Source organism: Erpetoichthys calabaricus, chromosome 2 (genome assembly GCF_900747795.2).
Source record: "Erpetoichthys calabaricus chromosome 2, fErpCal1.3, whole genome shotgun sequence".
Lineage (NCBI taxonomy): Eukaryota > Metazoa > Chordata > Cladistia > Polypteriformes > Polypteridae > Erpetoichthys > Erpetoichthys calabaricus.
Genome location: NC_041395.2, coordinates 69,144,879 through 69,169,992, shown reverse-complemented (window position 1 = coordinate 69,169,992; position 25,114 = coordinate 69,144,879). Strand labels below are relative to the sequence as shown.

The 25,114-nt window shown below is 41.5% G+C and overlaps 1 protein-coding gene across 1 annotated transcript in view; it reads right to left on the bottom strand.

The window, feature by feature from the left end:
• Positions 1-3,184, bottom strand: part of LOC114645279 (uncharacterized) — a 593,479-nt gene extending 590,295 nt beyond the window's left edge. Inside the window, exons 1-2 of the mRNA XM_051922489.1 lie at positions 3,130-3,184; positions 1,955-2,916 (exon numbers count right to left, since the gene is read on the bottom strand). Of these exons, the coding sequence (XP_051778449.1) occupies positions 1,955-2,914 (960 nt within the window). The 5' untranslated portion in view covers positions 2,915-2,916; positions 3,130-3,184. The remainder of the gene's footprint in view (positions 1-1,954; positions 2,917-3,129) is intronic.
• Between the last annotated feature and the right edge of the window lie 21,930 nt (positions 3,185-25,114).

Genomic DNA, 25,114 nt, shown 5'->3' with positions numbered 1-25,114 from the left:
AAGTAATATACATACTCCGCAGGCACGCGGCCACTGACATTCATTTTATGCCAGGCCTACGGCTCCATATCCATTTGTGCTTTTCATGAAATTCTGAATTTATTGTTCCCTCCTTTCCACTGACACCAGGGTCCTGTATTGTGCTGAATATTTTAACTTCCTAATTTTGTGTGGTTTTGTCCTTTCATGGTAAGTGATGGCTTTCACTTTAGTGTTTTTGCAGAAATGTACAGCAGTTTTTACATTGATTTAAGGCAATGTAAAAATGGGAATAGCACAATCAAAGTAAAAATATACTTACAACATTTTTATCACTATTGTATTCAAACCAGAATTATCTTCAATGAGTCCAAAATTATGAAAAATATTGTTTTATTACACTGAAGCACGTGAGGATTTAGCATGAAGATAAATTACAGAGCACAACCCAAACCTTAGTACTACACAGATCTCTATCTGTTACTGGTTTTACTTTTTTATATTTTTTATAGTGTGACTCAGTCAACTGCATACCTTAAAATACAACAGACAAATATCTCTTCTCTCAACTCATGTTTCTCTTCCTTATTCATTCTTACTAATTAGTATTTACCCAACTTACCTCCTATCTGAAAAAATGGAGAAACATTTAAACCCTATACCTGGAATAACATCTGGCTTTAAAGGGCACTTTAAGTTGATGGTCAAGACTGCTGTACCCTATACTCCGGAACTGATTTTAAATGGTGCTAAAAATCAGAGGTAGCTTCCAGGCTGGTTTGCATGTTCTTTTGTGTTATGGAGGAATAGCACAAACTATCTCTTATGGAAACCTTTGTCCCCTACCCAGATTTTCACACAGAATACCCTCCTAAGCATACTCTGCATTGACCAAACTTGCTTATTCCAGTAGCCCTTTGTCAGTCCATAATGATGTAAAGAGGTGCTCTTTCGTCATCTATTGCTCTCTCCCGTCTTTGATAGATTCTGTCCTTATCTTGGTACATCCTGAAAGCAATTTTGACCCTGGTAATCCATTGCAAGCTGCAAGACCAGTGTAGAGCATTCAGCTTGAAGTAGCTGTTTAACTTCTGGAGTTGGTGCTTGATTCCTGCACCATGTTAAATTTCAACATTTTGTTCTTCATATGAGCATACTCCAGTTCCCTCTGGCATTTCACAGATGTTCATGCTAGGTTAACTCTGTAGGGACTGGCTTCAGTGTGTGCACATGTACACTATGATGGGCTTACTCTTTATCCAGTATTACACACGCTTGAATGAGAAGCATTCTCTGAACTTGTGTAACTTACAAATTCACCCCGAGTAGAGAGGGAGTGAATATTTCTCAGATCTTCTCACTATTTGTCTGTAGACCAGAGGATCCAAGACAGAAAGATCCATGACTTAACATCTACTTCCTGGAAAGGTTCCATCCCTTTCATTCTCCACCATATTTAAAGGCTAATGGACTCATGTCTAGAAAGATATCTTGCACCTGTTGCTAACATGAGTTATTTTTTTCCCTTCATTGCACGGGGTTCAACAGTGGGTGACTCAAACCTTTATCTTGTCTTTTCATTTGTCTTTTTATACCAGGTTGTTTCCTACCTTTTTCTGAGTTCAGAAAATGGATGGCTGGGCTTTAAGCCTATCTAAGCAGTATCAGGAATGAGGCAGAAACCAAATGTATATAACATTTGGTCATACATGTGTATGTATTTTCAACAAGCCTATTAGCCTAACATGAAAATCTTTGGGATATAGAGACAATCTCAAGAAAACCCAAGTGGTCATAGCAAGTAGACAAAAAGCGAAATGAAACAAGGTGCCTTTGCACAGCACCACCATGCAACGCTAAGCAAGGCAACTTCACATGTTATTTTAGAAAGAACATTCTCAGTAAAAGTAAATATATATCAATACATTATGCTTGAATTGTGATCAGAAGGAACAAATAAATAAAAGGTACTCACAGAAATATTTGCCACTGCTTGCCGTTTGCTCTTCCCTTGATTTGTCATCAAAGCTGTGAGAAATGTCTGTTCAAGTCCCTTTGCAATAGCACTTCTAAAACTGTCATTAAAAATGTTCACAGAAGAGTCAACTTTGAGGGTGACAGTTAGCAGGTTCTCTGTTTGAATTCCTGAAATGTTGCTTGGAGCAGAGAAGCTCAGTGAGACAGATGAGGCTGGCACTGAGACCGTTGAGGGCTTCAGAGAAGAACTTGTTGCACTGGCAGTACCTTCAGGGCTCGATGGCACTGGGAATTTTAGTAACGTGTAAGTACTGGTCTTGCTATCTGATTGTACAACTGTGCTTTTAGATTCAACGCTTCTATCAAGTCTTGGAGTTGCCATTGAAAATATACTAATGGAAAGTGACATTGTAACACTTGGTAGCACAGAGTGAAGACTTGATTCAACAAGTGTGCTAATAAATTTGAGTGGCAAAGTGCTACTTGTCTCTTCAGAGCTGGTCACAGGTAACACAAAGGCATGAGAGGAAGTTGAAGAGCTTTGTACAACAGGCTCATTATGAGAACTTGTATGCAAGGAAAAAGACTGTGCAGAAGGAAGAATGACTGGTAGCAAGACAGAGACATTTTGCACATAAGACTGAGGGGAAAACTTCAATGACTCGATAGAGGAAGATGCAGGAGGTGTAAAAGAAGTCAATGAAGTCTCTCCTCCAGCAGTGACAGTGACTACATGGGAAGGCATTATTTTTGTCACAGATGATAAATATGCTATAACTTCTTGAGAGTTTTCAGTTTGCCAATCATGTGGCACAAAGCTTGAAGTGAGTAATGTGCTAAAATGAGAATGATAGGAGGTATTTAGAGACGTTTTGCTTAAAAATGAAAGTGTATCTTCCATGATTACTGAATCTGGCTGGAAAGAATTTACAGGGAGTTCTAAGGATTGCAACAACATTTCTTCCTTGAACGTTTGGGTTATGTGTCCACTGGCAAAACTGATAGAAGTTTGCCAATTATGTGGCACCAAGCTTGAGGTGATTAATGTGCCAAAATCAGAATGAAAGTAAGTATTCAGAGATGTTTTATTTAAAAATGAAAGTGTATCTTTCATGATTACTGAATCTGGCTGGGAAGAATGTGCAGTGAGATTTAAGGTTTGCAACAACAAACTATATGTTTCTTCCTTCAATGACTGGGTTATGTGTTCACTGGATAAACTAATATAAGTTTGCCAATCATGCAGCATAAAACTTGAGGTGATTAATGTGGCGAAATCAGAATAAAAGTAAGTATTTAGAGATGCTTTGCTTAAAAATGAAAGTGTATCTTCCATGATCGCTGAATCTGGTTGGGATGAGTTTACAGGAAGATCTAAGGTTTGCAACAACAAACTATATGTTTCTTCCTTCACTGACTGGGTTATGTGTTCACTGGATAAACTAATATAAGTTTGCCAATCATGTAGCATAAAACTTGAGGTGATTAATGTGCCAAAATCAGAATAAAAGTAAGTATTTAGAGATGCTTTGCTTAAAAATGAAAGTGTATCTTCCATGATCACTGAATCTGGTTGGGATGAGTTTACAGAAAGATCTAAGGTTTGCAACACCAAGCTGTATGTTTCTTCCTTGAACAACTGGGTTAAGTATCCACTGGCTAAACTGATAGAAGTCTGCCAATCATGTGAAACAATGCTTGAGGTAAGTAATGTACCAAAATCAGAATGAAAGTAAGTATTTAGTGACGCTTTGTTTAAAAATGAAAGTGTATCTTCCATGATCACTGAATCTGGTTGGGATGAGTTTATAGGAAGATCTAAGGTTTGCAACAACAAGCTGTATGTTTCTTCCTTGAACGACTGGGTTAAGTGTCCACTGGCTAAACTGATAGAAGTCTGCCAATCATGTGAAACAATGCTTGAGGTAATTAATGTACCAAAATCAGAATGAAAGTAAGTATTTAGAGACGCTTTGCTTAAAAATGCAAATGTATCTTCCATGATTACTGACTCTGGCTGGGAAGAATCTGCAGTGAGTTCTATGTTTTGCAACAACAAGCTGTATGATTCCCCCAGGAATGATTGCGTTAAATGTTCACTGGTTAAACTGATAGAAGGCAACAGGTTTATAAAGAATAAAATATTGGATAAAGAAACACTTTTCAGCTCTGTAGAAAACTCTGCATATCCTTCAATACAGTAACAGTCCAGAAAATGCAGGCATAAATCCCATTCTGCTATTGACGACAATGATGCTGTTGCTTGCACTGATGTTTCCTGAAATTTGCTTCCGCCAAAATCATACATTGATGAAAAAAAATCAATACTGCTCGTTGATGGTTTTGTTAAATCAATATGCAAACTGCTTTCGTACATCTTATCTGTTTCAAAATATAGTACAGGGATTTGGCTGCTAATAGTTAGACCTGCAGAGAACTCATCTTCATTTTTGGTAGATAATGATGAGCTTAGAGAAATTGACTTTGGAAAGGTATAAATGGCTTCAGGCAGCTGGCTAAATTTATTATCTTCAAAATCAAAAATTGAAATTGATTGGGTCCCAGATGTTATTAACTGAGTTGCTAGAGCAGGTGATAATTCTTCAGTATTGATCCAGTCTTTAGTAATTGAATCAGCAATTACATATATTGTGGAGTCTGTTACCATACTCTCATGCTGAGGATTTATATCTTCTAGTGACCCTAGTGAAATACTTGCCACGAGGCTGATATGTGTCAACAAACTATCTTTCTCATGTGATGGAAATAAACTTGGCAGATGCATTTCATTATAGCTAAAGGATCCTGTGACAAAATCTGGGCCATCAACTGAATATGTAGCTTCTGAGCTGACACTGTTTCCCCCTGAGACAAACAAAGTTAGCAGCAACTTATCAACTGACGTGTATTTACTTGGAAGCATCTCACTGTCTTTTATTTGTAACAAAGTGTCCATTATGCTTGGGTTAACAGAAGGTATGAGATCATCATATGCTACACTTTGGATGTCCACAGAATTCTCTCTGCTGCTGCTATATAATAAAATCACTGTGGACATTATATCTTCTGCCATCAATGACATTTCTAGAAAGAATTCTTTATCAGTAGTTGAGGAAGAAAGTTGTGTATGGATAGTATTTTGAAGAGGATCCATTTCCATACTTTGACTTTCAGTTTCAAGAGATGGAAATAAACTTGGCAGATGCATTCCATTATAGTCAAAGGATCCTGTGATAAAAGCTGGGCCATCAACTGAAAGTTTAGCTGCTGAGCTGACACTATTTTCCCCAGAGACTAGGAGACTTATACTTGAAATATAAGAATTGTCCATTGTATCAAATGTATTTGTGGATGTTGTGTTTAAAAATGTCATATCAACGAATGTAGGGAATTCACTATTAATAGTTAAAATCGGCGATGAATATATACTTTCAGGGACAGATTTATCATCAAAAAGTGAAACGCCTTCTCTGTCAAATGACACCAGGACTTTTGTTTCATCGTTATGTGGAGAGGAAACAGGCATCTGGAAGCTGGTTTCAGGTTCAGAATCTTTGCTTGAAGTGCTGGTGAGCAGGGAAAAGATCTCTGAAGAGAATGAAGACTGAAGAGTAAGTCCTGAGTCCCAATATGAGGAAACAACAGTAACTCCATTCACGTCAAGAGAGTCTGACATATTGATTAGGCCATAACTGCTAGATTCCACAACAAATGTTGACTGGTAATCTTCCATGAATACACTTGGAAACACCTCACTGCTTTGTATTTGTACTGAATTGTCCTTGGGCAGGCTTAAATTGTGCATTATACTAGGGTTAACAGAATGTGTTGGGTAATCAGGTGCTATGCTTTGTGTGTTACTGACATATAGTAAATTAGCGAACATTAAATCCTCTCCAAACAATGTTAAGTCTGAGAAGGGCTCTTTATCAAGCATGCTAGAAGATGGAATGAGTGTACTGAAAGTATTTTGAAAAGAATTTGTTTCTGAAACTTGGCTGCGAGTTTCTTTCTCATGTGATGGAAGTACAGTTGGCAGATCTGTTTCATTATAGTTAAAAGATCCTGTAATAAAAATTGAACCACTGACTAAATGCTCACCTACTGAGCCAATACTATTCTGCCCAGAGACAAAAATATTTATACTTGAAATATAAGAAGAGTTAATTGTATCAATTGTACTTGTGAGTATTGTGTTCGAAAAAGTTGTATCAACAAATGAAGGTAATTCATTATTAACAGTCAAAATAGGTGAGGAATAACTGTCTAGTAAAACTAGATCTTCTGCTTCATTTACCAATGGATAAGATACAGAGATCTGGAAACTTGTTGCAAGCTCAGAATCCAAGTTTTTTGTGTTGGCCAGCTGGGGAAAGAATGTCGCCACAAGAGTATCAGATTGTATGATATCAGGATTAAAAACGGAGTCCATGTTTATGGGTGTAATTGATAATGAAGACTGAAGACTAGATCCTGAACCCAAATGTGAGGAATAATCATCAACCCCATTCAAGTCAGGTGTGTGTGACATACTGATTGTACCCTCGTTGCTGACATCCACAAAGGTTTCAGCCATTTTGTAATGTTCCGTGAATACACCCAGAAGTATATAACTGTCTTGTATTTGTAGCAAAGTGTCCTTGGACAAACTTAAAACATCTGTTATGCTATTGTGAAAAGAAGGTCTCAGGTCATATGCTACATTTTGGCTGTCCACAGAATTCTCTCTGCTGCTGCTATATAATAAATTCAAAGTGGACATCACTTCTTCCTCAAGAAATGATGTGCTTGGGAAGAACTCTTTTTCAAGCATGCTAGAAGATGGAAGGGGTGTATGGGCAGTATTTTGAAAAAGATTAGTTTCCATAATATTGTCTCCATAAACAAAGACGTTTTTACTTGACATATACGAATTTTCCATTATATCAATGATATGTGTGGGTGTTATTTCTAAAAATGACGTATCAATGAGCAATTCACTATTAATAGTTAAAACAGGTGATGAATGCATACTTTCAAGGTTTAATGTATTGTCAAAAAATGAAAAACCTTGGCTGTCTAATGACACTGGGACTTTTATTTTATCTGTTGATGGAAAGTTAATAGATGTCTGAGAACTGATTTCAGGCTCTGTGCTTTTAGTGCTGGTGAACTGGGTAAAGAACTCTGACAGATGAATGTCAAATAGCGAGACTGTCACGGAAAGATCATGATTTAAAGCTGTGTCCTTGTTTATGGGTGGAATTACTAATGAAGACTGAAAAGAATGTCCTGAATCCAAATATGAGGAAAAAACAGCAACTCCATTTAAGTCAAGAGAATGTGACATACTGATTGAGCCATCACTGCTGGAATCCACAAATAACGTTGATAGCAACTTGTGATCTATCATGTATATACTCGGAGACACCTCACTGCCTTGTATTTGTAACAAAGTATCCTTGGGTGGGCTTGAATTGTACAGTATACTAGGATTAACAGAAGGTATGCTTTGACTCTTCATATAGTTCTCTGTGTTACTGCCATATAATAAACCCACACTAGATATTGAATTTTCTACAGTTAAAGATGTTTCTGTAAAGTAATTTTTTTCAAGCACGTTCGAAGATGGAAGGGTTGTATGGACAGTATTCTGAAAATGATCAGTTACTATACTTTGAAAGAAACCAAAAACACTATCCGTTGGTGCAGAGATCTGTGAACTATTTATGTGTTCTTGAGTTTCCCACAATGATGTGCTTGAAAATGCAAGTATATAGGAGGATGCAGATGGATTTGTTCTAAAATAATTCACTGTACTTGACTCCATGTTCAGCTCTTTGCTTATATCTCTGGAGACCCCTCCTTCTGATTGCTGGTTTGCATTTACTACAAAGATAAGAGAGAAAAATGTATTACTTTGAAAAAAAAAGAAATCACATTTAAATTGTTTTCAATATTGTTCCTTTCTTAAACAGAATACATACATAAATTGACTGCATTTCAGTGTTTGCTCTACTTTAGAAGCATACTCAAATCTCTAAGTAGTTCATATTTTTCTACAATTGGTATAAAAGTTGTCTTCTAAGTATTAGGATGCTTAAAATGAACAAAATCAACATAAGCTTTATTAGCATAACATGCTAAATTTTTTTTTGCATATTTAACTAACCACTGTATGTAGTTCCACACTGTACCTGTGTTTCAAGATTAAATCACAAAGTATAGTATTAGAAGAAACACGTGTGGCTGTGACCGATGGGATGACTATACTGTATCTATCCATTCAATTTTCCCAAATTGCTTCTTCCATTAAAAGGTTGCAGATGGAGGATGACAATTGTGCACCTGGCAGGAACAAACCTTAATGGCAGAGTGAGAGTCGATATACAATAAGTGTAAAGAACATACCTGGCCAGGACAGGACATCAGAAATAGCACCTTCAATGCATTTCTTTAGTAAAAAATAAGGACCTCAAACTCAGGTTTTGGGGGGCCATGGAGGCTGCATGTTTGAATCTCTTGCAATTTTTTATTTAGAAACTGACTGTTGCTGATATTGAAATATGACATTTGGTTAGATGCTTCCTATGGCTTCTGTCTGCATCCTTCAAAGCTACCCCAATGTGTTTTCCCCTTTTTATCTTAATCAATATGTTTATCTGTGAACAGCCATACCACCATCTCTGATGTATCATTTGGTTTATTTTAGTGCAGTTGCTTGTTAAGACTGAGTCTTACATTTGTTACTAGTGATAATCTGAGCACAGGGGCATCTATCTTGGCATCATGTCCACCTATCCTTGCTCATTGTAAATATCCATCTATCCATTTTATGAACGTCTCTGTACACGTACAAATCGGGTTACGACCAAAAAGTTTGCCAAACTTTTGCATCTGTTCATGACCACACACTCGGTATACGAACAAGCCAGTTTCCCTTTCGGTTTGTGCGCGCCGATGATTTCCACACGTGTTCAGTCTCTCCCTGTGCATTCCCTGTGCAGCGAGCGAGACAGAGAGAAAGAGAGCGAGCTTGGGCAAGAGAGACACACACACACATGCATGTGCGAGAGAGAGGGCTGGCGTAAGGCAGAGAAGGCAGTTAAAGAATGCACCGGGCTTGTTTTTAAAGAGACTGATTCGAGCATTGTTTTAACCTCGTTGTATTTAATGAAGACTTTTTTCTATTGGATTTTAACCTCCACTTCACTTCTGTTTACAGCAATCAGTTTGTAGCGTGAGATCGACAGGCGGATCGGTGCGGCGTCCGCAGTGATGCAGGCTCTGCATCGGTCTGTCGTGGTGAAAAAGGAGCTGAGCCATAAGGCAAAGCTCTCAATTTACCAGTCGATCTATGTTCCTACCCTCACCTATGGTCATGAGCTATGGGTAGTGACCGGAAGAACGAGATCACGAATACAAGCGGCTTAAAATGAGTTTTCTCCGCAGGGTTTCTAGGCTCTCCCTTAAAGATAGGGTGAGAAGCTCAATCATCCGGGAGGGGCTCAGAGTAGAGCGGCTGCTCCTCCGCATCGAGAGGAGTCAGATGAGGTGGCTCAGGCATCTGATCAGGATGCCTCCTGGACGCCTCCCTGGTCAGGTGTTCTGGGCACGTCCAACCGGGAGGAGGCCCCGGGGAAGACCCAGGACACGCTGGAGGGACTATGTCTCCCGGCTGGCCTGGGAACGCCTTGGGATTCCCCCGGAAGAGCTAGAAGAAGTGGCCGGGGAGAGGGAAGTCTGGGCATCTCTGCTCAAGCTGCTGCCCCCGCGACCCGACTTCGGATAAGCAGGAGACAATGGATGGATGGATGGTTCGTAGCGTGTATTGTTGCAATATTACTTTTCTTGGTTGTTTATTAAATTACGGATTTTTCAAATGTTCATTTTTTTCCCTGTGCTTAAAACTCATTAAAAAAAAAGTGTTTTTAGCGAGCAGTTCGTTAGCTTTCTCTGTTGTTCATGGTTTTCTCAGTGTTATTTAATTTTTTTACATTTAGTTTACTATTACGCTGTGCATTCTATGGTATAATTAACTATATTTTTGCTTAAAAATCTTTAAAAAAATATATATTTACATACAGTTCGTATGGTCTGGAACGGATTCATTGTATTTACATACAATCCTATGGGGGAAATTACTTCGGGTCACGACCAAATCGGGTTACGACCACAGTTTTGGAACAAATTACTGTCGTGACCCGAGGTTCCACTGTACTTCCATTACAAGCACGTGTACCAGGCCATCAAAAAGTAAAGTCACACATGGACACAGTTTCTCACCCATCTACAGTATTTTCTGATTTCAGGGTTGCAGGGAATTTAAACACAATCCTGGCAGTACTAGGCACAATGCAAAATACCAGTACATTGCAAGATGCTCTCAAATTTACTCCTACTGAACCACTTCAGAGTCACCAATTAGTTTAGTACCTCTGTATATTTGACAAGGAAGTAAGTTAAAATGTTCAGAGATTAACAGATGCCTTTTAAGCCAGTTTCGGGATGTTTAAACAACAAATATTCCAAAATCTACTTCATGAATATAAGAAAGGATTTTCTTCTCCAAAAAAGCTTATATGAGTGCAAATCATCCATCTGACAATAAACACCCAGCAGAATTCAAACTAGATGGAAAGACAATCTATGAAAGGGTTGGCTAACACATATAAACTCTGACTCAGAGCCAATTTATCTATCCACCTAGCAAAATGAATCTGGACTGCAAAAGATAATCAGAGTCCTTGGAGGAAGGCTGCGAGAACATGGGGAAAAGCACTTATGCTCTAAACAGAGAGCGCACAGGATGGTATTTAACCAGAGTCTAATCAAGGTGTTGGTAAATATTTTTGGTTGTGGGCTGAATTATCAGTAATGACTCACTGAGTGAGCCATATAAAATCTAGATGACAAACATTAACATTAAAAATAGCTGCTTCAAGAAATGGTCAAATTATAAAACTTTTTTTTTTAATCCTATTAAGAGCTTTCTTCAAACATTAACAAGAGAGTAATTTGCAATGACTGTTCTAGTGATGAATACAAAACTGCTTACTTCTGCACAAGCTATTAACATCAACTGAGACGCTAGACATTGCAACAATTAATTCATTGCAAAGATTTGGGTGTGTTAGAACATTTCCACATTTGCTTGTAGCAATTTTCATTTATGAAAAGACCTGCTTGCAACTGTATAGGCTACCAAGTAATGATGGCCTGTGCATAGCAGGTTTGCAAAGATTCTGAATCAATTCCTGAGTTATGTACAGTCAAGAAAAGAAATTTTGGCAAATTTATTTTTAAGTTCAGTTACTTTCAGCTGCAGGATTTCAACACTGTCCATGTTAAGAGCAAAAGGAGATTTTAAAAATCGTCAAATCCATCTCACTGCACATGCAGTCCAGAAAGTGCGATTCAAATTTACCACGGAGGATTGAACTCTGAGCTGCTATCTAGTGAAGTCCACACTTCTGTCTGAACACTAATCCTTAAAATGAATATGTTTTGCTTGCTGCAACAAAATCAGTTTATTGTAAAGTTTAACAAGTGGATAAAAAAATAAATGATGAGAGCTATAGCAAAATTGAAATGAGCTCACCTGAAGAGTCATAGCTTGCCTTTCTTCTAACTTGGCAATGAAGCAATTTAAAAACATACCAAATAGCCAAAGGCACAGTCAAGATGCCCTTGCTAGTAAGTGCAATTTACTTCTTGTCTCAAACATACAGGTTGATGTACAGTAATGATATGTTTCGGTCGAGCCACGACAGGTAAACCTTCTAATTTCTCCTTTTTCTTTCAAATTTGTAAACTGCACTCTTTATACTGATTTCTGCAAAGACTCTGAGCCACACTGGGAGTTCTACATTTAGGGGTGCTGCCACCAAGTAAATCAACTACTGATGAATTCAGCCATGCCAAAACTTGTATTCATTAAAAACACACAAACAAAACAAAGGTGAGTAAGTAGATAAAAGCAAACACTTAACCCTCTACTGTATGTGGCAACACTACAGACTATTCCTACTCCTATGGCAACAGATTAGTTTTCTTTACTATTTTTGGATGACACCACATTGCAACTTACTATATTTACACCAGCCAACTGTATCATCATTTTATTAAGAACTCCTGCCGAGGGCCAGTATAGTTTAACAAGTAGTCCATGGGCCACTTGCACTCTTACCACAGGCCAGATGTGGCTTTCAAGCCATTATATATATATATATATATATATATATATATATATATATATATATATATATATATATATATATATATATATATATATATATATATATATACATATATATATATATATATATATTGTGACAGATAGAGGCTTTGTCCACCTCTTGAACCCTCAGGTACCACTCTGAACACCAGGTAAAAGTATAAATATTCTTTATTTTATAAGAATATTGTGCACAAAGCACTCTCCACACCCTATTCATATAAATCACAATTCTCAATAATCACAAACCTCCTCGCCCAGACACTTTGCCACCCTACCTCCCAGCTCAGCTCAGAGTACTGGGCTTCCCAGAGTCCTTTTATACACCCTGACCCGGAGGTGTTCCCATTCAACAGTCCACAGTTCCTTTTCCCTTCCGGGTCAGGGTAAACAGTCCTTTTCTTCAACCCGGGAGCACATCGTTTCTTCCTGTCACGTGACCGTGACGTACTCCCGGGTTATAGGGCACATGCGAGCCTATGAGCCCCCCTACAGCGACGCCTGGTGGCCCCCAAAGTATCCAGCAGGGCTGTGTATAAAAACTACATAGTCCATGAGGCCCTGCTGGAACTCGGGGCATGTCCACGCTGCTGGGAGAGCTCCTCCTGACGGCCTGGGGGTGAGGGCCAGAGAAAGGAGCCGGCAATCCACCACAATTCCCCCCCCTTAGCGAAGCCAACTGAGGCGAAGCTACCAGCCCCGGACCTTGGCTACGTTGTCTAGATCCCCCGGCGAACCTTGGGGGAACGGTGTATCTTCTCTCCCAATGCTCCCCTGTCCTCCGGGGACAACTTCGCCACACGTGGCCCGGTTGCCGACAGTTGTAGCACCGCCGACGTCCTCCTGGTGGCCTCTCTTCCCGAGACCTGAAACATCTCGGGAATTCAGTCAGCTCCACCTTCTCCTCCGCCAAGGAGGGGTTAACGGCCGCTTTGCTGCTCTCTGCCCTTTTCTTTAATATGTCAGGAGACCCACGTGTTAATTCGGGGATCTCCTGCTTTCTCTGGGGCTTGTGCACAGCGTGAGGCTCTCTATGGAAAAGAGAGAGCCTCTTTGCTGTTTGCACACCCGTTGTCCTGTGTAAAGTCGGAGGCGGCTTCATTAGTACCGTATCGCTCCGGGTACCAGCACTATTCAGCTGTACCGGGGAGATTGGTACTTCCCCCGCCCCTCCAGTAACGAGCGACAACCCCCTTAATTTATCAGTCGGGGTCTGGAGTGGCGATTCGCTCCGGCAGGCCACGTCACACGCATGCCTCCGAACGACCGCTTCCTCCCCCAGCCAATCAGTCATGGTGCCACACTCCAGTGTCGGGTTCACAGTGCTTTGGCAGCCGCTACTTTTTAAACACGGTGCCGGATCACACTGTGTCCCCTTATTATATACAATACGGGCAGGACTCACCTGTATTCCCGCATCGATCACCGGAGGAGCTTCTCGCCCCAGTCGCCGTAGGAATCCCTGCAGTCCCTTTAGTGGCGCCTCGGCCGTAGCTCCCAGCTCCTCTACACAAGCTTTCAGTTCCTCCAGACCCTGGAAGAAACTGTAAAGGGGCGCGAGACATTTCTCGAGCTCCCATAAGTCTATAAAGTTACTTGTTTCGGCCGGAGGCAAAGACACTTCCTTGTTTTGATCACCTGCCAACCGGGAACCAATGAGCACGTCCGCTCCTGGCACGTGCTCTGCTGGGCTTCGCGAAGGCTCCTGGGGATTTGAGTCCCGCATTTTAGACGGCCTGGGTGCTGCTACCGGCCGAGAGCCAATGTGCACGTCCGTTGTCGGCACGTGCTCTGCGGGACTTCGCGGAGGCTTCTGGGAAATGGAGTCCGAAGAGGAACGGGTAGCCTCAAGCGGCCGACTGCGATCTGCCGCTTTTAATGTGTCGGCAGACCGCTCAGTCACCTCCTGCTCCTCTTTTTTTAATTTTGGCGCTGCTTCGCTCGCCGTCCCCTTCCCTTTCAGGGAGCTCAGACCTGTTGGGGAACAACTGACCTCACCGAAGGCTCCGAACTGACCTTCTTCCTGGTCACTGTCGCGCGAGGTCACGTGGACATCGTCCTCGAATGGGCTTGTAGATGGACGACTCCTAGCCTGGCCTGCCTTCTGGGTAACGCGGCCATCTTGCCAAGGTATGAGGAAGGCATCTGACGCACCGTCCGCTTTATGGAGGCATGCCTCTGTAAAACATGAGTAAAAAGTACCCGAAACTTTGGGCGTTTTCCCAGTACATACCTCCAACCGTGGTAGCGGTGTCTCTAATCCGTGTAGGGATTTCGGTGCGGCCGACGGCTGACAGCAACCCTGCTGTTGCGCCCTTCTGGCTTCTTCAGCCTTTATCGGCTCTCGGTCCTCCTCACACCCAGTCAGGTAAGTCCAGGTTAATTCGGCGTCCGTCATGGTCTTCACCCAGTTGGGACTGCCCTTCTTTTTTCCAGATTTCTTCCCCATTATGGTCTGCTGTAAAGGACAGTTCACAGCTGCAGCGCTCTTGGTCATGGGTGGGATTTTCACCTCCGCGGTTTCAAGAGGGACCTTCTTAGGGTTCTGTCCACAGTAAAATTTATTTAAATCCAGGTCCTCTGCCAAACCCGACGGCCAGAGAATCCTGCCGAGACTACGCCAACTGTGACAGATAGAGGCTTTGTCTACCTCTTGAACCCTCAGGTACCACTCTGAACACCAGGTAAAAGTATAAATATTCTTTATTTTATAAGAATATTGTGCACAAAGCACTCTCCACACCCTATTCATATAAATCACAATTCTCAATAATCACAAACCTCCTCGCCCAGACACTTTGCCACCCTACCTCCCAGCTCAGCTCCGTGTACTGGGCTTCCCAGAGTCCTTTTATACACCCTGACCCGGAGGTGTTCCCATTCAACAGTCCACAGTTCCTTTTCCCTTCCGGGTCAGGGTAAACAGTCCTTTTCTTCAACCCGGGAGCACATCGTTTCTTCCTGTCACGTGACCGTGACGTACTCCCGGGTTATAGGGCACATGCGAGCCTACGAGCCCCCCTACAGCGACGCCTGGTGGCCCCCAAGGTATCCAGCAGGGCTGTGTATAAAAACTACATAGTCCATGAGGCCCTGCTGGAACTCGGGGCATGTCCACGCTGCTGGGAGAGCTCCTCCTGGCGGCCTGGGGGTGAGGGCCGGAGAAAGAAGCCGGCAATCCACCACAATACATATATATATATATTGTGAAAGATAGAGGCACTGTCGTCCCCTTGAACCCTCAGATCAGACATCAGATAAAAATCCAATTATTATTTATTTTATAATAATATTGTGCACCAATCACCCTTCTCTCCACAATACTCATAAATAATCAATCACTAATCAATACAATCCTCCACTCCCAGACGCATTGCCACCCTTCCACTCAGCTCAGCTCATCTGTCTGGGATCTCCCATAGTCCTTTATAGTCCTCGACCCGGAAGTGCTTCTGAGCCCTCAGTCCATGTGATTATCCAGCACTTCCGGGTCAGGTAAAAACTTCTCTTTTTCTTCAGCCCGGAAGTATATCATTTCTTCCATTCCCGTGAGTTGGAAATACTTCCAGGCTATACGGGAAATAGAAATCCCTGGGCTTCCCTGCAGCGACTCCTGGTGGCCACCATGGTATCCAGCAGGGCTGTGCATTATAACTCCACTGTCCATGATTCCTTGCTGGCATTCAGGGCACCTCCATGCTGCAAGGAGGGCTCCATCTGGCGGCCTGGGTGTATTGGCCGGGATGAATGGCCGGCCATATCTCACAATATATATATATATTTTTTTTTTTTTTCAGTACATACAGTATGTATATAATATAATGATTGCTTAGCTGGCAAAGCGAATATTTCAAAGAAATTTCTAAGTGTAGAAAACATAACTTTGTTTGCATTATATGAATTTTGAATATGTGTGGTATATTATTCTAAGTATATCTTGCTATTTTTCATTTTGCTGTCAATATATCCATTCCTGAATTCTGTAAAACAGCAGCTGCTTACAGTATGTTATGGATTCAGGCTTAAATTTGGATTTCAGTGGGGATCTCTCTATGGTATTCTCAATCTCCACTTTATGCAGCACAAACCATTTAGTCCCCCTAATAGAAATTCCATATATATCTTTTTTCTCTGCCAGCATTAAATTCTCTCTACAATTATCACAGGTGAGAGGCTTTACTTCAATCCTCAATGGTGAGAACATAACCCATTTAAATGTAATGTCTTAGAGGATTACCTCTGGAACTGTGCTATTCTAGATTCACTTTTATGCACTTTAATTGTGGTTTTGTTTTTCTTTCCTGAATTGTGTAATAAGCAGAAGGAAATGAGTTTCAAAAGGATAAATTTGAAAAGCATGAGACAGGAAATGTTATTAATAAAAAGAGAAGAAAAAGAACAGTCATATAAACAGGCAAGGGTCTAAACCAGGACGTCAAAATGTGCAAGGTTAAATTTCAGAGGTTATAAAACAAAGCAAGAAGTCCTATCCACTTGAAAATACTTTTGTTATATAAGTATCCCCCCACCACCAAAGATTTATATTTCATAATTATCCACAATCTTGGACAACTTTGTCATTGTAAATGTGGGTGATGAAGTCAAATGACACAACTTGCTATTGTCACATGACAGCAACAGAAGGCTGTCACTAACAGCAATATGGCAGCTACTGCTAAAAATTCATTTAATAGTGATGGCTGTAATCAAAGATTACCAACAAAATGCACTGCTGTGTCAGGAAAAAAATAAAAACAAATTTAATTAAGTTACTCAGAATGCACAAAAGTATAAAAATTAAGCACAAAATTGAATTCTGTACATTACATTCCAAAACCTTTTAATCCCAAAACACTGGGTTTCAAAACTATGGGTGGCATAACGGCAGCTGGCGGAATTAAGCAGCTCTGGCAGCTTTGTACCTAACACATAAATGGGCAATCATAAAGAGACTGGGCATAGTGTTAAAGTTATATTTTAGGGGCAAAGAAAAATGACAGAATCTAACTCCTCTAGTTATGTATCAAAAGTTTACATGTTCAAATTAATAGCAGTCAGTAAAAGACACTTCCAGTTAGTTGAAAGAAGTATTGTTCAGTGTTTCTTTTTAAAGATATGACAAGTGTCTTCAACTACTACTTTACAGTTTTTTCTGTAAGAGTTTTCACAGAAACATATTTGTTGTTGCTTTTAATCTCAGCCTCAGCAAATGGATATTCAACATTCACTTAATTAAGAAACACATCAAAGGAATACTCTACACGACTTTTTTTAAGTGTTCCTTACCCCATAAAATCTGTACTGGAGGCCTAGAAAAATTGTTATTCTCTTATGTTTGTGGAGAAGTGAATTCATTAATATTCCAACTCAATTTGGTCAATAAGTGACCGACATTATACAGTTCCAAATGATATAAAAAAAATCCATGGAAAAAGTAGCAAATTCTCACACAACTTGTTTTGTATAACCCACATGTCTGACATCCATTTGTGCGGTCAAAACATGCAAAATGTGCATTTTTGCTAAAAGAGTATTAACAGTTTCTTCCTGAAAAATCACACTTGAATGTAAGCAGGAAAGTTGTCATTCCCATAATGCTGTGCATTTGAATTAAAGATCTGCTCCTAAATATAATTAATTGCAAAGAAACTAGTCTTAAATTCAAACACAAACAAACATCAGGGTTTGTAAAAGAAAACGTGATGGGGGAACATGCATATATTTATGCCAATTCTGACTCATGTGTACTCAACATTTTGGAGAAACTAGGAAATGACAACATACTTGATCAAGCAGGAAAATGCAGACAAACCAGCTAAGTGATGACTCACATGCATAATAATTCATATCACTGTGCCGTTATTATAATGTGCGTTGACATGATAAACATACTACACTTCAGCATTGATGAATATGATGAACAGGCTGTATTTCCCTTTTAAGAGGGAAATTCTATGTATTTGCACTTAAAAATATTTTTTGGTTTTAAAAGCTACTTGCTATCACTTCTCAGGGAACTGAGAAGTGGTCGACAAGTAAACAGTATCTCAGCCAAGCTCCACTCCATTATGCCTGCTGTTCTGGAAGCCATTAACAGACTGGCAAGGCACTACAGTTTTCACATAGGGTAGGTACATGTACATAAAACATATTTTTGTCAACATAAAAAGACAATTTACAATGGTGTCCAGTTCTCTTAATGTAATTGGAGTAATTTACTGCACTAATATTGGTATAAGGGCACTTAACAAGAATGAGGCTGCTTTTCTTAACTGTGAGCAGTAACGCATTAATGCACAAGTCATCTAAGATGTGAATGATAAAATCTGTTTTTTGATAGGCAAATATTTTCACGCTCCAGGACAGGAGGTGAAAAAAATATCAAAGGTCAAAAACTAGAGATCAAATAAACAACAAAACCAGAAATGCTAATGCAAAATCAAAGTCAAAGTACAGAACAAAAGTCTTATCCCAAAATTTCACACATACAAGCACATAATTCACAAAATAAATTTAATATCAGATGAACTAGAAGTACAAGAGGTTACTTTTATACAGTCGCACTGATAGATAATATTGCACCATCCCAAAGCATTATGGAATGTGTTACTATGGTAATGAGTGCCACAAAACCTACAAAATGGTGGCGCCATTTGGAAAAACAAAATGGCATGGAAAATAATGTTGAACGTTAACATAATGTTAAAAAAATATAAACTGTTAAATAAGGGCTCAAAATGTGAAACAATTGTCAAAAACAGATTGTCTGGGTCCAAAAACCCTAGAAAAAATGTATAATTGTAAAGCCTCAGTAAAGCCCCAAAAATTAAATATAAATGTGAGTTACAAGAGAGGCACCAATCTAGGGTAAGGTAGGACAGGTTTGCTCGAACACATTTCCTGACAACATAGGTTCCAATATGTTGAGGTTCCAGTTCACAGGATGGCAAGATATCCCAAGTGGCAAGCCATACTCTCTCCCAACTTTAAAAAAAAGAAGCTCTTGCTGTGATCCTCATATCGCTTTGCAGAGTCACCATCCATCTTAAGCTTCTCCTGAACCACTTTCCAATTACAACAGAAATGCTTAAGATAATCAGTTACACTGGGTACTGATGAAGAGGTAAAAGACGAATTATAATTTGAATATATTGTATAGTGGAGATATTTCTTCAAGTTATGATTCATCCTTTCCATTTGGTCATTGGTTTCTGGATGATATGCAAAAGATAGGCTTACAAAACAGCCCATAAGTTCACAAAATGTTCTCCAAAACCTGGACATAAGTTGTGGTCCACAGTCTGAAATCCACGTAACCTAACTATATATGTTTAAAAAAAATAGTAGGTAGACCTTTTGCAGAGGGAAATTTCTTGAGAGTCTTCAGATGAAATGGGCATTGTTTGAAAAGTGATCCACTACTACAAAAAGTGTGCTTTAACCATTAAAGGGTGGTAGATCTGTAATGAAATCCATCACTTCTCAGAGATGAGAAATTTATGAAATGGGTGGTAATAACCCAATGGGTAATCCTTGAAAGGATATTGTATGACAACAGATCTCATCAATTGAAATGTAATCTTTTGTCTCCCTTGCATATTTTCCAATTTAAAATTTTGTTTTGAAGTGTGTGCAATGTCTGGAAAACTCCTTGATTTCCAAAAATATTACTGCTGTGAGTCCAATCCAGCACTTTACTACACAAGTGTGTAGGAACATAATATACTGCAGGTGATAATTTAATGGAGATGGGGATAGAAGATTGAGCTGCCTGAATTTGGTCTTCAGATGTTGTGACCGAGGACAAAATAATAGCTCCTAGAGATTTATCAGATGGTAAGATTGGCTCTGGTTTACATGGACTGTCATCAAGTTCAAAAACTGATGACAAAGCATCTGCTTTGCCATTCTTTTTACCTGAGTGATAAGGAATATCAAAATTGAACCTACTAATGAACAAATGCATATCTACCTTGTGGAGCATTCATTTGTTTAGTAGATTTTAAGTAAACTCTTGATGTAAGCATAAACAAGGGATGGGAATTTTGCCCCTTTCAGCCAGTGTCTCCATTCCTCTAAAGTTGTTTTATGGTCAGATGTTCACAAATACCCACATCATAGTTCTGTTCTGGAGAGAAAATTTCTTCATAAAAAATGCACATGGGTGAAATAGATTCTGATTAGAATATTTTTGAGACAGTACTTCTGCCACACCAATGCTAGATGCATCTACTTCTAAAATTAACTGATAGGAAAAGTCAGAGTGTCTCAAGACGGAAGCATTAGTCAAGAAAGACTTTAGTTTACCGAAAGCTTCTTGTGTCTTCAAAGTGCAATCAAATTTCTTAAATTTCTTGGTCAGAGAAGTGATGGGCGCAATTATAGATCTAAAATTGAGTATAAAACATCTATAATAGTTTGCAAACACTAAACAATATTACTTCCCAAGGGCTCACCACCTATGAGAGGGGCCAAGGAGGTCGGGTGCAGTGTGAGTTGGGTGTTGGCCAAAGGTGGGGACCTTGGCGGTCCGATCCTCGGCTACAGAAGCTGGCTCTTGGGACGTGGAATGTCACCACTCTGACGGGGAAGGAGCCTGAGCTAGTGCGCGAGGTTGAGAAGTTCCGGCTAGATATAGTCGGGCTCACCTCGACGCACAGCTTGGACTCTGGAACCAATCTGCTTGAGAGGGGCTGGACTCTCTACCACTCTGGAGTTGCCCCCGGTGAGAGGCTCCGAGCTGGTGTGGGCATACTTATTGCCCCCCCAACTTGGAGCCTGTACATTGGGGTTTACCCCGGTGGACAAGAGGGTAGCCTCCCTCTGCCTTCGGGTAGGGGGACGAGTCCTAACTGTTGTCTGTGTGTATGCACTGAACAGCAGTTTGGGGTACCCACCCTTTTTGGAGTCCCTGGAGGGGGTGCTAGAGGGCATACCTTCTGGGGATTCCCTCGTACTGCTGGGAGACTTCAATGCTCACGTGGGCAATGACAGTGAGACCTGGAAGGGTGTGATTGGGAGGAATGGTCCCCCCCGATCTGAACCCGAGAGGTATTTTGTTATTGGACTTCTGTGCTCGTCACGGATTGTCCATAACGAACACCGTGTTCAAGCATAGGGATGTTCATATGTGCACTTGCCACCAGGACACCCTAGGCCTCAGTTCGATGATCGACTTTGTGGTCGTGTCGTCAGACTTGCGGCCACATGTCTTCGACACTTGGGTGAAAAGAGGGGTGGAGCTGTCAATTGATCCCCACCTGGTGGTGAGTTGGCTTCGATAGTGGGGGAGGATGCCCGTCAGGCCTGGTAGGCCCAAACATGTTGTGAGGGTCTGCTGGGAACGTCTGGCAGAGCCCCCTGTCAGAAGCAGCTTCAACTCCCACCTCCGTCAGAACTTCGACCATGTCCCGAGGGAGGTGGGGGACATTGAGTCCGAATGGGCCATGTTCCGTGCCTCTATTGTTGAGGCGGCTGACCAGAGCTGTGGCCGTAAGGTGGTTGGTGCCTGTCGTAGCGGCAATCCCCGAACCCGTTGGTGGACACTGGCGGTGAGAGATGCTGTCAAGCTGAAGAAGGAATCCTACTGGTCCCTTTTGTCCTGTGGGACTCTGGAGGCAGCTAATAGGTACCGGCAGACCAAGCGGAATGCGGATTCAGTGGTTGCTGAGGCAAAAAATCGGGCATGGGAGGAGTTTGGAGAGACCATGGAGAACAACTTTCGGATGGCTTCGAGGAGATTCTGGTCCACGGTCCGGCGTCTCAGGAGGGGGAAGCTGTGCAGTGTCAACACTGTATATGGTGGGGATGGTGTGCTGCTGACCTCGACTTGGGACGTTGTGGGTCGGTGGGGGGAGTACTTCGAAGACCTCCTCAATCCCACTAACATGCCTTCCAATGAGGAAGCAGAGCCTGGGGACTTTGAGGTGGGCTCCCCAATCTCTGGGACTGAGGTCACCGAGGTGGTCAAAAAACTCCTTGGTGGCAGGGCCCCGGGGGTGGATGAAATACGCCCGGAGTTCCTCAAGGTTCTGGATGTTGTAGGGCTGTCTTGGCTGACACTTCTCTGCAACATTGCATGGATATCAGGGACAGTGCCTCTGGATTGGCAGACCGGGGTGGTGGTCCCCCTCTTTAAGAAGGGGGACCGGAGGGTGTGTTCCAACTACAGAAGGATCACACTCCTCAGCCTCCCTGGAAAAGTCTATTCGGGGGTTCTGGAGATGATGGTCTGTTGGACAGTCAAACCTCAGATTCAGGAGGAACAGTGTGGTTTTTGTCCTGGTCGCGGAACAGTGGACCAGCTCTACACCCTTAGCAGAGTCCTGGAGGGTGCATGGGAGTTCGTCCAACCAGTGCTACATGTGTTTTGTGGACTTGGAAAAGGCGTTCGACCGTGTCCCTCAGGGAATCCTGTAGGGGGTGCTCCAGAAGTATGGGTTACCGGAACCCCTGATAAGGGCTGTTCAGTCCCTGTACATCCGGTGTCAGAGCTTGGTCCGCATAGCCGGCAGTAAGTCGAACCCGTTTCCAGTGAGAGTTGGACTCCGCCAGGGCTGCCCTTTGTCACCGATTCTGTTCATAACTTTTATGGACAGAATTTCTAGGCGCAGCCAGGGCGTTGAGGGGGTCCGGTTTGGTGGACTCAGGATTGAGTTACTGCTTTTTGCAGATGATGTTGTCCTGTTTGCTTTATCAGGCCGTGATCTTCAGCTCTCTCTGGATCGGTTCGCAGCTGAGTGTGAAGCGGCTGGGATGGGAATCAGCACCTCCAAATCCGAGACCATGGTCCTCAGCCGGAAAAGGGTGGAGTGCCCTCTCAGGGTGGGGAGCGAGATCCTGCCTCAAGTGGAGGAGTTCAAATATCTCGGGGTCTTGTTCACGAGTGAGGGAAGAATGGAGCGTGAGATCGACAGGCGGATCGGTGCGGCATTCGCAGTGGTGTGGGTTCTGCATCGGTTTGTCGTGGTAAAAAAGCAGCTTCGCCGTAAGGCGAAGCTCTCAATTTACCAGTTGATCTATGTTCCTACCCTCACCTATGGTCATGAGCTATGGGTAGTGACCGAAAGAACGAGATCGCGAATACAAGCGGACTGAAATGAGTTTCCTCCGCAGGGTGTCTGGGCTTTCCCTTAAAGATAGGGTGAGAAGCTCAGTCATCTGGGAGGGGCTCAGAGTAGAGCCGCTGCTCCTCCGCATCAAGAGTAGTCAGATGAGGATGCCTCCTGGATGCCTCCCTGGTGAGGTGTTCCGGGCACGTCCAACTGGGAGGAGTCCCCGGGTAAGACCCAGGACACGCTGGAGGGACTATGTCTCCCAGCTGACCTGGGAACGCCTTGGGATTCTCTCGGAAGAGCTAGAAGAAGTGGCCAGAGAGAGGGAAGTCGGGGCATCTCTGCTCAAGCTGCTGCCCCCGCGACCCGACCTCAGATAAGCGGAAGAGGATGGATGGGTAAAAAATACTATTTTTGTTAAACACTCTCAGGTGTTTTCATAATTCAAAATTGCAAAAAAGATTTGATTGATCCATAGCCAAACCTTTTTAAGAAGAAATGTCATAACCCAGCAACAACACTCTACCAGTATGAAATTGACATTTTTCGAAATTCACAAAAAAGTTGTTAGCCTGAAGGTGCTTCTTTACCTCCTTAACATGCAAAATATGAGTCTCCAAATCTTTAGAAAATATTAGAATATCATTTATGTAAGCCAATGCATAAATGCCTAGTACGTTCCTGAACAGATCTTTAACAAATCCTTGAAATACTACTGGTGCACTGGAAAGACCATATGGCCTTAACAGATATTAATAATACCCAATGGCAGTATTGAAGGTAGTTTTCTACTTATCCCCCTTTTGTATATGAATTAGGTAATATGCACTACTAAGGTCGAGTTTTGAAAAGATTGATGAATCATTAACTTGACTGAAGAGATACAGGGAAGGGGATCATTATTCTTGACTAATTTGGTTCAATTCCCAATATGCAATACAGAGTTTTAAACCTTTATCTTTCTTCTCAATGAAGGAAACAAAACAGCTCCCACTGGACTATTGGATGGCACAATAAACCGCTTTCTAAATTATCCTTAACAGATTCTTCCATATCTAAATATTGCATTCAACTGAGAGCATAAATTTTCGCTTTAGGAAAGGAACATTGGGTAATTCTATTGGACAATCATGGTTTGAGGGGATAACTTTTGAAAGAAATTTTTGCTGAAGACTTTGCTTGTAATAATTTTTCAAGTGAAACCCACCACCTGCATCTTTGATCCAATACCAACAAGCATTTTCAAAGAAATACGTGATGTGCTAATTGATGGTGTGCTTGACATAGTAAATTCATCGTTATAAAAATAATCTCGACTCCTTTGAATATGAAAATTTTACACCTATTTCTAACCTGCCTTTCTTAAGTTAAATTCTAGAGAAGGGAGTCATTATGCAGCTAAATGACCACCTCAATAAACATGCTATTCTTCAGTCGGTTTTCAGAACAAATCACAGTACAGAAACTGCACTCGTTAAAGTAGTAAATGACTTGTGGGTAAATGCAGACAGAGGCCATTTATCTGTTCTCATCCTCTTAGATCTGAGTGCCGCATTTAATACCATTGATCACAATATTCTTAGAAATTGCCTTAGTCAGTGGGTGGGCCTCTCTGGCAGTGTCTTAAATTGGTTTGAATCCTACCTGGCAGGTAGAAAATTCTTTGTTAGTTGTGGTACTTCGATGACACATGATATTCTATATGGTGTTCCACAAGGCTCTATCCTGGGTCCGCTGCTCTTTTCGATCTACATGCTTCCGTTAGGTCAGATTATCTCGGGGCATAATGTGAGCTACCACAGCTATGCTGATGACACGCAGCTGTACTTATCAATAGCACCTGATGACCCCGACTCTGTTGTTTCACTAACACAATGTCTTACTTGTG